General features: G+C 39.8%; 1 protein-coding gene across 1 annotated transcript in view; it reads right to left on the bottom strand.

Moving 5' to 3' along the window:
- The window catches only part of LOC139971629 (magnesium-protoporphyrin O-methyltransferase-like), a 39595-nt gene extending 24368 nt beyond the window's left edge, over window positions 1-15227 (bottom strand). The window contains exon 1 of the mRNA XM_071978266.1: window positions 14606-15227. Coding sequence (XP_071834367.1) covers window positions 14606-14947 — 342 coding nt within the window. The 5' untranslated portion in view covers window positions 14948-15227. The remainder of the gene's footprint in view (window positions 1-14605) is intronic.
- Between the last annotated feature and the right edge of the window lie 138 nt (window positions 15228-15365).

Here is a 15365-nt window from a genome sequence, read left to right as displayed (position 1 = left end):
AATCAGACAAATTACATCAGACATGGATTGGGACAAAGTGAAAATCTCTATAGATATGAAACCAAGGTATTGAACTTTTGGAACGGTATATATGTGTGATAGGAAGAGGATGTGGCGGTAACCCGGACAAGGGTCAGTGGGGGTGCAGTGCACTAAATGATACCGTTCTCTTGCAGATACAGTATATTGGGGGAAGTGTATAGCTTTAATTGGAGATAAGTAGGTAAGGAAGGCTCGAGTGAATTGATATGGTCTGTTGGACTGTACAGCATACAAAATGCGGTAAGGGATTCATGTGACAATGACTCATGCAGCACAAACAAACCAGTTATTCCAAGCATAGCATACTGCCACTATGGTATCAATTACATACATGTAGGCATGTACATGTATGAATTAATTTCAATTCTGTCGCTGTAGAAGATTAAAGCAAGGACATTTATGTACAGTACAGCAGATATTAGCGGGATTGCTGAGCGTATTTAGGCAAATATTCATCGACCTCCTGTATTTGTGTACACACTGCAGGTTTTACCTTGAGACTCACAGATATATATTTATCGTCTCACCGTTGAATCTCATCGTCAATAATCTCAAACTGGTAAAATAATGTAATGATTTTCCTGTGGCTTTATTAAAATGATGAGATATGAAAATATACGAAATATTAAATGGAAAGGATTAGACTCACTACTTTGGCAAGTGGGGAAAATGCCAATGTGAGGCATCACTAGTCTACTGTATAGACACCTTTACCCACTGAAATATCATATCAATTTGGATATATACTTGTAAGTGAAACATCAATGAAAAACAGAATGCAAAATTATGAGCACATTTTGAGAAAATGCCATCTTTCAAAATTCAACTCTATCTGGATGTATAGCTACAAGCTACCTATAACTGGAAACAATATAAACACAATCACTAATTCTGAATAAAATTTGGCTGTAGTGGTGTTCCCATTGTACACACACGTATAGCCTGACAGAACGAAACCAAAACTTAGTGACTGGTCAGCGATATGTCACAATATGCATAAGGAGGGTCGCTAACCTAGAGTTGCTGGATGCTATGGGTTTACAGTGATGTAATTAAAACTACAGTATGAAATGTTTACCAAAAGGAAATGAGGCAGTATTGAGGAACTTAGCATGCATAGACTCTGGATGTGTGACCTGATTAATTTGCAGATGACATTGCAAGGGTCCTACCTGTACCACATAAGATTTGTCACTGGGGTTTTACTTGTAATGCGTAAGGTTGGTATGTCATATACAGTTTTGAGGAGTCGAATGACAACTTTATTTCAGAATACATACGTCGAGATTTGGATGATTTCAATGCAATTCGGGAGGGGAAAAAAGCCGGTTTATGAGCCAGATTCATTTTTTTTTGCTAGAAAAGAAACGGGTTTGAGTTTTCTCGAAACTGTGCAATCTAACATGAAGTAGATCCTTTGCCACCACTATGAATACATTTTGAAAATTTGAAGAGAAGCACTAGTATCTCCATACATGTAAATGACTAGACTAAATTTTAGCTCACTAAATGGTATTGAATTGAAGTTGGTGTTTATCATTGTCAAATTTGAAATAAAGATCAAAATAAGAACATGCCATATCACAATTAGCTTTCCAAAGGATGAGAAACGAAAGATGACAGGATACTTGATTACACAGCAGTCTGAGCAATGATATCTTAAGAGTCATTATCGCAGCAATTCTCCACAGGTGGCTGGCTCCTAAAGTGAAAACCACCCATCTAAAATAACCACTCGACCAAAATTTCTGCCAGACATTAAAGGGTCGTTTAATGCCTTTATATTAAGATAACAAACAACAGGGGAGGGAGGGGAAAAAATGCTAACATGAGTGGCATCTTTGTGCACTTGAAAGTTGCCACATGTGGTAAAACTGTGCCCCAAACTTGGTGACAATGACCTATTAAAAGGAAGCATATTTGAATGGTAAGAACACATCAGGTTGGATAAACAATGTTCATTGATTTACCTTTAAACACCTGAACCACTGAGCATTTACCTGTCTAAATGGTGTCAACAACTATGTCAGTTACCAAAGATAAGATTTCCTCCAGGAAGCACCCTGATGGGTGGTGATAAAATTACCTGTGATAAGCTTCCTTTATGAATTATCTAGTGCTCAGGATAATCAACTACTGCACTTTTCTCTCATAGTGTGGTGAAAACACAAAATTCATTGTCATCTCCACTGCCTGAGCATTTTTTGCCATTTAACACTCTTATCTTTCTATCATGGGGTGGTGGGCGGTAGGGTGGGTGGGGTGAGTAGGAAGAGAAAAAAGGATTTTCTTCAATATAGCCAAATATTACATTTATCTGACGATAAAAAAAATAATAAAAAAATTCTAATGAGTTGTCCACAACAGTGAAAACCTCAAGACCACATTGAATCTTCACTCTAAATTGACCTGGATTACCATTTAAAGTAATTATAAGCTGTGTTTGCCATTTTTATATATTTTCTCTCTCTCTTTGGGAGAGCAAAAAAGCAAGCTGCAGGTGGGATGGGGCAAGCAATTTGATGTTGTATGTGTGTGTGTGTGTGAGGGGGGGGGTGGGGGGAGGTTCTACCTCGCTCCTCCAAATATTAATATCCCATACTGTAGATTCAATTAATGTTTGGACATTCTCCATTTGGGGGAGTGAAGAGAGTGGCAAACCCTTCAAACATGACAGAAATTAATTTTAAATTTTGGTTTTTGCAACCAAAGGCAAAATCATGCTGCACCACTAAGCAGATCAGGTATCATTCTACCATTTCGACATTTCACCTAGCTGAAATCACTCAGATTATCCTCTCAAATATGTTGGGAATATCAAAACTGGTCATGCATACAACCAAAACATCCAAGTTTTTTCTTTTACTACTACTCTCAGGAAATAACAGATGCATTTAAGCATTTCCTTTAACCCTTCTAAAAATCTATGCAAGGCATTATTACAACCACTGGTAAGCCTCACCAGGTAAGGTTCACTCAGAAACTTTTAGATAATTTAGGCACGGTCAGATCTGGAGGTCATACAATACTATTACAATTTATTACCTTCAGTCATTAATACAAATTTGAAAAGATGTGGAAATATTTAAAAAACGGAAAATGTTTTACGACTTACGAAAGACAGGAAGCAATCGCATGCATGGATAAACCAGAAGTAGACTTAATGGAATATGCTGTATTTTTACCATACACACAATTGCTACTCTGGGATTTCAGATTGCTATTTTTAGAATCCATAGACTGCAGGGGTGTCTATAGAGGAATGATGAATGTGAAAAACCTCGGCCATAGGATCGATTTCCTAGCTTCAAAGGTTGTTGGTACTGCATACAGTTTTCAGCATGCAAGAGATGGCTATAGATTGAAGGTGTACATACAGAAGTCTGTTTTTGTAGTTTATGACTCCTCAGTATTATTATTATCTCAGGCTTTGAGAAGGATAAAATGATTAAGAGTGAAAATGCTTGAGGATAGCAATCAAATGCAATGTTGAAGTTTGAGCATGAGTGACCAGAATCTGAGTTTCTAGCATACTGAGGGTGGCAGAGGGAGAGGGAGAAGAGGGGATAAATGATCACTGATGACCTTTACCAAGAATACTGCCCTTGTTTTTTTAAAGGTGGGGGCGCTCGTATACTTTTAGAAATAGGGGGCTTTGATTTCAGTGGTTTTGCGTGTCACCCTTTACTCACATGACTTTTCTGAGTGGTCACCTGATCGTAGCTGTACCTGGCTGTGAACGGTATCGTGTTGCAAGCTATGGCCGCGGGTGATGTACGTTTGTTTACTCATGGAGGTGTTTTTACCTCCATGGTTTACTGTACGTTGGTCAGTGTTGTGGATATTCAAGTTGATAGGTAGTTAGCACAGTGTTTTCGTACGTATTTTGAATACAGCCAGTTTGCAGTAACACAGTATCGAGATTGTAATTTGACGCACGAAAGGTTGCTAAACATGGAGGCGTATTCCGGAGAAAGTAAAAGAACGTATCTGAACAAAAGAGATCATACATACCACAGGGGCAAACACTTTTCCCAGACTTTCGTTAACAGGTCGTGCGACATTCACAAACCGTTGGATCTGCAGCTATTGATACATCTGCATCTCCAGATTGAGATCAATTGCTTTCGTCCATTTTGTTCGATAGTAGCTATGACTGTGAAGCAGTCGCTTGGCCACCCTCTAATTCAAGGCGGGCAAGGTTGGGGAAATTCGATCAAGGAGAAACATTCAGCTTTGTATTATTGTATATAGGCCTACAAGCAGTAAAGGACGGCGAAGCCGTCAATCTACACGATTTAACAAGCCGGAATAGTTGCGGATTAACAGCGGGTACAAATATCTGTATCGGTTTATTTATACTTGTGTTTATTTCCGTTGGCAAGGGGGTATATGATATTGAACGTGGGGAGGGTGGGTGTGTGGGGGGGGTGGGGGCGGAGGGGGGTCCCCTTTGTAGTGTCGAAACGATGCTACATTTTACGTCTATCTTCGTGTATCACATGTATATATATAAAAAAAACTATCGACACGATCAATCAGTCCTGTCTCTCACCTCCTCTCATGCACTGATGTATTTCCTTCCCTCTGTTTACCCTGTATTTTTTAATTTGCCGACTCCCCTCCCCCCCCCATCCCCCCAAAAATATATGTTCACAAGGTTGACAATTCTATAGTCCCAAGCTAAACACACTTGTTGTGGTGAACGTTCACTATACCTGCGGATCAAGACGGATCCCCCCCACCCCGTACTTCCCAGTTTCAGGATTCGGCAAATGGAAGATTATTCGGAGTTTTCCCAAGAGCTAAAAAAGTAGTTCTTTGTGATGGTTCAATGATCTTATAGTCAGGCATAGGCCTGTATGGTTCTTTTTGTCCTTCATTGACGTCGAAGTTTGAAATGAATTAATCATGCTAGGAACTTTCGGTCAATTTTTAAATTTCTCTGGTAAGTAAAAGAGCTTCCCCCAGTGTTCCTCCTGGTTGACTAGAGCCCGTACGCCTATATGGTCACACAATAGTATAGAGTATGATCCATGCAGACAGCTAGTATTTTTTTTTTTTTCAATTCCATCCAATCTCAGTTCAACTCTGGGACAATTTTTGGTTGACTAGTATCAAATTGAGTTTTAATTCGAGTCAGTCGTGATGAGGTGCAGGGGTAGCCCCGTGGTGGGCTGGGTACCCCCCTCCCACCCTCATCCCCGTTGCCGACTTTTTGGCATTTCGTTGGGAGCCTTTCGGAACAAGAAGCAGGATATTCAATTCTGGAGTACAGTAGTTCAGTGGAAATAACTATTAATTTATTGTTCATTTCTTATTCCCTTTTTGCCAAATGCCAATCATTTCTGAAGAGGGTGGAGCCGCCTTATGGCAACGTCTTTTACTTCCCTTTTACCGTTCAAGTTTCGTTATTTTTAATTCGGTGCACCGGTTACGAGGATGGGGTGCAGCTAGGGCAAGTGCTCTGTGATCGCCTAAAGGGCCCGTGGCCAGAAGCCCAAATATAAGTAAATTTACATATTTATCTATATATGATATATGACAAAAAATACTTTGTCTTTCCCTCCTGATATAGAACTAAAATGCATATATATAAAAAAAAAAAATACAGACTGTGTCTATATATAATTCATACCTAAATTGAATGAAATACCAATTGTTCACAAATGACGGACTTGACCATACGTTTGATACCCAATGTTGTAATCACTTCAGAAATTTTTTTCACTTTGTATTTGCGTTTTTAGTTTTGTGACACGAGTCAGTGTGTATCGGACTTATATTCACTATTAGTTTCTTGAGCTGTAACAAAATGTCGACTCGCGACTTCGGTTACAATATTTCAAATACTTTACTCAGGTTAGTACAAGACTGGCGCATCTGTAAACGTTTGAAATACACTGGTTTTTTACAGTAAAATTGCATTAGGTTACTGTACTTCTATGGGCTTAACTTTTAATATTCGATAAAGCATGCACAGCTTTCCTAATGGGTGAATCAACTACGAAACCAGGGCACCCAAACCTGTCGGACTTCGACTGCTCACCATGTAGGCATAAAAATAGTCAAACCAGGGAGCTGCTAGAGTAGCAGCTCCCTGGTCAAACTACAGCCTACGCCTGATGCAAAACTCGACCATAACTGTACAGCCCACTAGTCTTGAACAGTTCTGAACGTATAAACAAACTACTGCAGAGTTTTGTATCACAAAACACACACGAAAACACGGTGTAATAATGTACCGCATACTACTGGCACTGCCATAGATAAGAAACTATGCAGGAATTTCGTCAAGGCCACCGCTTCAGGTAGCCAAACCCGTTTATTGCTTATTAGCAGTAAATACGGGATTGCTAAGAAATTACGAGACAACAGCGACGAACCGGTAGAGGGTAGTATTTATATTATTTTTGAATCGGGTGGTGTGAAGGACAGAATTTACGAGGAATTTACGAGCGAGCCCACCTTTAAGCTATAAACACAATTACCACAAATACAGACCTACCGTAGTCATGGGAATGGCAACTCTCTGAGTTATGAGGCTTTGTTAGACCCAAAAAAAATCCTTTGCAATTTTATACTTGACTCCTGAAATATTTCCATTGACAAACAGTGTTACCATGTCATTTGTACAAAGCCAAAGCAAAATTGGACCGATTTGAGCATTTAGGTTGTAGGAAATCAGATCATACGCATGCAATTTGCAAGAGAAAAATGTTGAAACTACTTTGGAATGAGCAAGTTTTTATCAGATCTACACTCAACCACCATGGGCAAAGATTAGAAACTGCAATGATGGGTCGGACACAGTTTGTCAGTTTCTGCATGGAAAGGAAAGTAAGAGTAGAATACAATGTACTTAAATACTGTAGACCTATACAGATGATGGTAGATATTCACCTGATATGGTAAACCTCAAATATTTTAAAAACTCCAAAGAACTGCTAAATACAGTATGTCACCGTAGTGAGCTTTTGAAGTATTCACATCTACAAAAATATCATGTGATCCAACCTTAGAAGCCAAATACCACACTGCAAGAGAATCTGTGTTGATTTTTGTAGGTAACAGTTAAAACTAATACAGTTAAACTTGTGCAATACTGCAGATCAGATTGGATTTGCAACATCTTTAAGCAATAGTCTTAAATTTTTTCGGCTTGGTACGATGAACGTCTTACAGTGAGTTCAAGAAGCAAGAATATAGAAACAAAATTTCAAATTTGTAATCCATAGCCTACTGGGATGCAGCACTATTCAAGGCAAAATGATAGCAAAAAAAGTACTGTATAAAGTCAAGTAGTGTTATGTATGAACTGGTAAAAAGTGTTAAGCATCACCAGGTGTACAGTGTACAGTATATACACACTGGTGACAAATTTACCTTTCACAGCTTGATTCATCTAAACATCTTGTATATTATCCAGAGGCTGATTTACAGTTCTAGACTAAACCAAGGTACCCCTGGACTCACCTACTGAACACAAATCACTTCCCTGTATTGGTTACACAGGTTTTGATAACCCATACGCAAAGAGGTTAACAGTACATGCTTACTTTCCATTTAGAGTGCATCATGGCAGCCTTATCAACACGATGCATGCAGGGTTATTCATATAACATCGTGATGATCGTGGAGTCTCACAATAATGATATATGTATATATATTCTAACTTTCAGAAGAAGAAGCCTGAGCTAAGAGGAGGCTCCAGCATGGTCTAGTATGCCACTTCAATAACACAATTCATAAAAGTGTCTGTAGAAAACAAAGTGGGGGTTGGGAGGGGAGCGGATGTAGTAAAATATTGCAGGTGTTTCCACATGGAAAAGAAAGTGTTTCTTGTATTTTCTTCCATTAAAACTGGAAAAAAACACACGTGTAATAAAAACCATGTCAGAAAAAAATTGATTTTAGTATTTGTAAAGAAGTCTACTGAGTTAAAAATATAATAACTAAACCTACATGGTTGGAACACGACCATTGTTTACCGATAGAGCATAGACAGTGCTGTGGTAAAGTTCATTGTTCAGAATCTTAGCCTTTCATTTGTTTGGCCAAGAGGGACCAAAGTCACAAAACCGTACCGTTGTTCTACTGTATGCCAAATTTCATGTACAAACAGATCATGTGACTCAAGTTGCCATTTCTCATGGTTCCTGCTAGAACTAGATGCATACAATACCACAAAAATATTTTAAGTAAATGTTCCACAACGGTTAAAAGATTCCTTAATGTGTTTTGTAACCAGGTCTTTGTGGCCATTTATGCAGTTAGATCATGTCTTGGATTATATATATAATACTGCAGTAGTATAAATTTCTGTATCGTGAACAACCTTAGGTTACAAATTTCACAACAGGGAAGTACACATGTATGGCTACAATAATGGTAGTGGCTTTGTAGTAAACAATTCCAAGCTGGACACTGGCTTGTAGCCTGATTAAAATGATTTCTTTTGAGCTGTTGGGACATCTCTTTGTATGGTACTGCCAGCTAATACCCCAAATAACTATTGAAGAAAGGAATACAGCACAGCTAGCAATAGGATCCATGAACCATCACTAAGTCCATGCAATTAGAATGAAAGATACAAGCTGTTTCAATCTTGGCCACCCTCCCAAACGAATCTTCAGCACTACAATACAAGAAATACTGAAAATGTTGGGTTGGGTTAACTAATGCACAGTATCTACTATACATGCTGAAGGATGAGTTTACAAAGAAGATACTGTAGTAAGCAAACTGATACACTACCGATCTACTGATTGGACATTCTGTGAGGAAACAAATGATGTGTTGTCTTTGCAACAGGTTATGTCTGTAGGGTGACCCTCCAAGAACCAAATGTTATGCATGAACCACAAAATGTGTTGTATGTCTTCAAAGAACCATTCAAATGTTATGCATGAACCACAAAATGTGTTGTATGTCTTCAAAGAACCATGCAAATGTTATGCATGAACCACAAAATGTGTTGTATGTCTTCAAAGAACCATTCAAAAGTTATGCATGAACCACAAAATGTGTTGTATGTCTTCAAAGAACCATGCAAATGTTATGCATGAACCACAAAATGTGTTGTATGTCTTCAAAGAACCATTCAAATGTTATGCATGAACCACAAAATGTGTTGCATGTCTTCAAAGAACCATGCAAATGTTATGCATGAACCACAAAATGTGTTGTATGTCTTCAAAGAACCATTCAAATGTTATGCATGAACCACAAAATGTGTTGTATGTCTTCAAAGAACCATGCAAATGTTATGCATGAACCACAAAATGTGTTGTATGTCTTCAAAGAACCATTCAAATGTTATGCATGAACCACAAAATGTGTTGTATGTCTTCAAAGAACCATGCAAATGTTATGCATGAACCACAAAATGTGTTGTATGTCTTCAAAGAACCAATGAAATGTTAGTATGAACCACAAACTGTGTTGTATGTCTTCAAAGAACCATGCAAATGTTATGCATGAACCACAAAATGTGTTGTATGTCTTCAAAGAACCAATGAAATGTTAGTATGAACCACAAACTGTGTTGTATGTCTTCAAAGAACCATGCAAATGTTATGCATGAACCACAAAATGTGTTGTATGTCTCCAAAGAACCAATGAAATGTTAGTATGAACCACAAACTGTGTTGTATGTCTTCAAAGAACCATGCAAATGTTAGTATGAACCACAAACTGTGTTGTATGTCTTCAAAGAACCATGCAAATGTTATGCATGAACCACAACACGTGTTGTATGTCTTCAAAGAACCAATGAAATGTTAGTATGAACCACAAACTGTGTTGTATGTCTTCAAAGAACCATTCAAATGTTATGCATGAACTACAAAATGTGTTGTATGTCTTCAAAGAACCAATGAAATGTTATGCATGAACCACAAAATGTGTTGTATGTCTCCAAAGAACCATTCAAATGTTATGCATGAACCACAAAATGTGTTGTATGTCTTCAAAGAACCAATGAAATGTTATGCATTAACCACAAAATGTGTTGTACTGTATGTCTTCAAAGAACCATTCAAATGTTATGCATGAACCACAAAATGTGTTGTATGTCTCCAAAGAACCATGCAAATGTTATGCATGAACCACAAAATGTGTTGTTTGTCTTCAAAGAACCATGCAAAAGTTATGCTTGAACCACAAATGTGTTGTATGCCTTCAATTTCATAATTTCAGGCACATACTAAAGAAGGCACACATATGCTAATAAAATCTACTGGCTAAATTCAAGTTCTCACTGGCATTTCCCTCAAATCTCCCAGAGCTTACTGGTTTGGGTATTTACAAACGATGATACTATAACTGTCTCCTTTACCTATGAGCACCTATCTACCCTATTAACTGGTAACATTCTTGAACTGCGTCCCCAATGACCCTATCTAGAGAGCAGGTCACAAGACGAGATGTAAAAGACCCATGGAAAGTCATCGGCCATCCGTCCTATTTGTGAGTGCTTCAGATGATGCTTGGGCCCTGATGTCGTGGGCCATAATTTTCTCCCCCTGGGAGGCATGAGGTTAACAAAATACCTAGAAATAGTGATGTTGGATGCCCTCCTATGTGGTGGTATCATCCTTGGTCTTGTAGCCATTTTCAGGATTTTCTGTATTAGGCAGAGACGAGGGAATTAATAAGCTGTTACGTGGTGACCCACAACATCCTCCCTCAAGTGTTTCAAAGCTCATTTCACTGCTTTGAGCTAAAGCGTGTTGCTGTGTTATTGGACAAACTGGCGAGACCACATCCCCGCTACAGTTGGGCCTTTAGAAGAGTGCCCCAGCCCGTCAGAGATGCATCCGCATGGTGATTGATACGAGTGGCATGTTGTTGGTGTAAGGACCAGTCTGTTGTTGGAAGTCAGCCAGAACTGCAGATGAGCCAGGTCAAACGAAGGGAGTGGGACTAGAGTATGAAAGATCCCTCTTGTCGGGTTTGTAGTAACTTGGGAGGTGGCATTGCACAGGGCTCATTTTGTAGCCTACATTCTGGTACAACGTCTAACAGGCTGACCATCAGCCCCAGCATTCGCAGTCAGAGTCTTGTTTGCGACTGAAGATTCTTTAGGATCGATGTGGCAATTGTCATGTTGAGTCGTTCGGCCCTTTCCGGGGATGGAAGTACCCAGCAATCCTTGCAGTTGAGGAACTTGTCTAGGTACTTGACTGACTGTGATGCTCACAGGTGGGATTTCTGTTTGTTGACAATCCATCCTATGTGCTTGAGTAAGTGTACTGTGACTTGTGTGTGGCTTCTCGTTCTGACTTTCCTAGAATGAGCCAGTCGTCGGGGTAGACAACGAGGGGAATCCCTTATCACCTGAGCTCTGCTACTCTAGTAAATACCCCAAGGAAAGTAGACTGTCTGAATGGCAGGGCGACAAAATTGAAGTTGTTGTCTTTGAGTGGGATTGCTGGTGGTCTGGGTGTAGTGGTAGGAACCCCATAGATTGGGTCATAGCGGATGGCCCACGGGAGTAACAAAATACCCCAGCTATCAACCTTACTCCGATCCCAAATGGCTCCCATCTTGGTGGTTTGCTCTGTGGTGTGGCGCTCTGTGTAGTGTGTATCACGCGCTATTAGAAGCGTGTACAGATGTTTTGTTTTGAATGATTCGGGTTGTGGGGCTGGAAGACAGCCAAGCCGGTTCAAACTGGTTGAGTGCTCATTTGCATGTGCTCATCTGCATATCAGATTGGCACTCACCAATCAAGAGTTGGGTGAGAGGTCAGCTATAAGTTTGGACCAATCAGGTCCAAGGGCAGAGCGGGTGCCCTGTTCTTGGCATTGTAAGTTGTTATTGTAGAATCGGGGGTTTACGTTTGTCTCCCAAAGCCTACAGACGTATAACAGTGCAGGGCTTCTTAATTTATATTTATAATCAGCATTTATGCTCGTGTATTTTAATCATCCAAAGTTATAGTTGCATTCATTGTTGACTTTTTATATTAAGAGTTCATAAAAAGGAACTTATAATCAAATATCCGCTTTTGAAGACTACAAAGACTTTCATGTTTACGCTCGGTTTAATGTTACTTGTGTAAGGCCCGGCTTACTGTTACCAACTTATAACAACCTGAAACTATCCAAAATGAGCCTTACAAAGTTACAATATCCTAAAAGTAAACAATACATGTATGCAATCAAAAACATGGAAAATTCAAGGATACATATTTAAAGCATTAATGATTTGTATCTAGGTGAGAGCCTCATGAGACTAGTTGAAGAAACTTCTTTCTGATAAAGAAGCTCCACAAGAATGTAACACCAGGTACAGTAGCACTGCAGGCGCGGCGGAACGGGAAAATTATTGGGGGGGCTAATGTGTGGAGACAATCTAAAAGGAGCGCCACCATCGGTTGGGGCAGAGCGTACAAGGGTTTTTCAAATCCCCAGGTGGCCGGAAACGGCACTTCCCGAGTGTTTTATGCTGTGAATACCTAGCCCTAAAATATGGGTCTCAGGCAGGGGCGTAGCGAAGGGGTTTTTGTTGGGGGGTGTGGAGAATTTGATTTGCCGACGGATCTGGAAGTGGTGACTGAAATGGGGGAGGGTTCTAAGGGGAGGGGGTGTCCCCCTCCCCTTTGGAAAATTTTCAGTTTTGAAACGTCCTTAGATGCAATCTGGTGTATATTTTAAGTCAAATTTGATTTGCCGACGGATCTGGAAGTGGTGACTGAAATGGGGGAGGGGTCTAAGGATAGGGGGTCTACCCCTCCCCTTTGGAAAATTTTTAGTTTTGAATTTGAAACATCCTTAGATGCAATCTGGTGCATATTTTGAGTCAAATTTGATTTGCCGACGGATCTGGAAGTGGTGACTGAAATGGGGGAGGGTTCTAAGGGGAGGGGGTGTCCCCCTCCCCTTTGGAAAATTTTCAGTTTTGAAACGTCCTTAGATGCAATCTGGTGTATATTTTAAGTCAAATTTGATTTGCCGACGGATCTGGAAGTGGTGACTGAAATGGGGGAGGGGTCTAAGGATAGGGGGTCTACATCTCCCCTTTGGAAAATTTTTAGTTTTGAAACGTCCTTAGATGCAATCTGGTGCATATTTTAAGTCAAATTTAGCACGGAAGAAGCTCCCTTTCTCCTTTCTCTATTCAGCTTTCCTTCTTTCTTCCCCTTCCGCTCTCTTCACCTTTTCTCCTTTTGCCGACAGACCCAAAATTTGCCGACAGCGACCACAAATTATTGGGGGGGGTGTCACCCCCCCCCCGCTCGCTACGCCCCTGGTCTCAAGCCTGAAATTTCTCAGATTGCACGTAAAAATCTGTTAAAAACATTGTAATTTGTATATTCGATGGTGTTTTAAGAGAGTAGCTATTACTCGTAGTGTACTCGCAAAGACGTTTTTGAGTGTAGTAAATTACTACTTGCAATTAAATGCAATAATTAAATAAATGTCATAAGAAAAAACAGAAAGCATTTCTTAATGTCAACAAATGGGTAAGTCCAAAACTATGTGCAGTTGCCAACAAATTTCTATGAACCACGCACTGTCGCGATTTAGTACCCTATACAGTACAGGTGAAATGCTAATATTGTGAGTTTGTTCGTTTAATAATTGATTGCGTTTAAACAAAGAGCCATGTTCCACGCCTTACGTGTACTCGTAGTGTACCGGTACGCACTGCTTCCACTTTTCACGGGGCGTGAAGACGCGGTTGGGGTGACAATGTGGTCTATAGCCAGGGGACGGGCCGAGGGTCCCCCAGCATTTACTAAAATTATTACACCTATATAGTTTACGTGTGCATCGGACAGATCGACAAGTATGCATTGAAAAATGGGCAGATGCACGTTTTGGAGCCTTGGTAAATATTGGGGGGGCTTATCATGCATTTGCCCCCTCAACTTTTTTATTGGGGGGGCTGAGCCCCCCCCAAGCCCCCCCGGTTCCGCCGCCACTGTAGCACTGTAGGAGTCCATTTTACAGCTTCATTATGCATCAAATCTAAAAGGCTTAAATAATTTGTTTTGATACTATTGTGAGACTACTGTAGTTGAAGAAACTTCTTTCCGACTTCAAAGTACCTCCACAAGAATGAAACACAAGGCGTGAAAAGTTTCCTACACAATGCAAGTGGATGCTGCTGTAAGGTATCTTTGATTTGATACTATTGTGTTTAATAATAAAATAATAAATAATCGCACGATCATTTAATTTCACTTTCCATTCATAACTGTTAAGTACAGTACGTAGGCTATATGCTAGACTACACTACTGCATGCCAAACACCATTACAGATAGATGAAACTGCATACCCAATGCTTCAGGTTTACAATACAATAATGATTAGACAGTTAATTCTTTAATTTGGAAATAAATTTAAAAAAATAGTTCTAACCACTAATTAGGCCTAAATCAATGGGTATCCAAATAATCGATAGGCCAGAGATGGTGGACAGACTAATACACATGTCATGAGTTACAAACCAACACCAATGTAGCTTTCACTGTTATGACTGTTTGCACCGAACCTCCTGATCTTACAACAGGATTACATTTTTGAACGTACATTCAAATAAAATAAATACCTTATCAACACTTCTGTATGCATCAAGGCACTCTTTCCCAACTCTTCTGGGAAATTCAAGGGAGTCCATTGGTACAAAACTGTGCCTAAGAACCTCGTCTGCTTCACCATAATGTAGTAGAAGATATTCGTTCACGTACTTTTGGGTCTCGTAAATATTGTTCTCTTCTTCATCTTTTGGATCAGGAGTAGGTTTTGGGATCGGTGTCGGGTGTTGGTTCTGTTCTGGTACAGGAACAGCATGAGTATGACTGCTGAGCAATTTAGCAGCAGCAAATCCTGCCACAGCGCCAGTTGCCGCTATGGCGATAGTGTACTTATGTTGCTGAAAGATGTTTGCCATAGCTGGTGCTAGGTGTCTGCAATGTAGCCGGCAAGTCCAGTTGAATGAAGTCTCGATCGAGGTCTCCACAATACCGTTATGTAAGGTGTTACGCTAAAAATAAGTGGTACGCATGAAATAGAGTAGTAAATATCCGTAGAGCACACCTGCACTAACTGTTGCGTTAGAAAGGCAGTGAATTAACGGTAATAGCGATGAATGAGCAGTAACGTAGTGGGACCTATCGTTAATGCTCGCCTCGTGTGTACACTGTACTTCTCAACTTACTACGTACATTAGACTACACACGGCACATGTGTACATTGTAAGTTCACAAGCAGTAACGTACGGTATCTGCAACCGACATATCCCCCAAAAATTGATCAACGTTTATTATATCAATTACCTCGATAACATACAAAAAGTAATTTTGATTAAC

This window comes from Apostichopus japonicus, chromosome 8 (assembly GCF_037975245.1).
Source record: "Apostichopus japonicus isolate 1M-3 chromosome 8, ASM3797524v1, whole genome shotgun sequence".
In the NCBI taxonomy this organism is placed as follows: Eukaryota; Metazoa; Echinodermata; class Holothuroidea; order Aspidochirotida; family Stichopodidae; genus Apostichopus; species Apostichopus japonicus.
The sequence above is the reverse complement of the archived record's forward strand: the minus strand, read 5'-3'. Positions and strand labels throughout refer to the sequence as shown.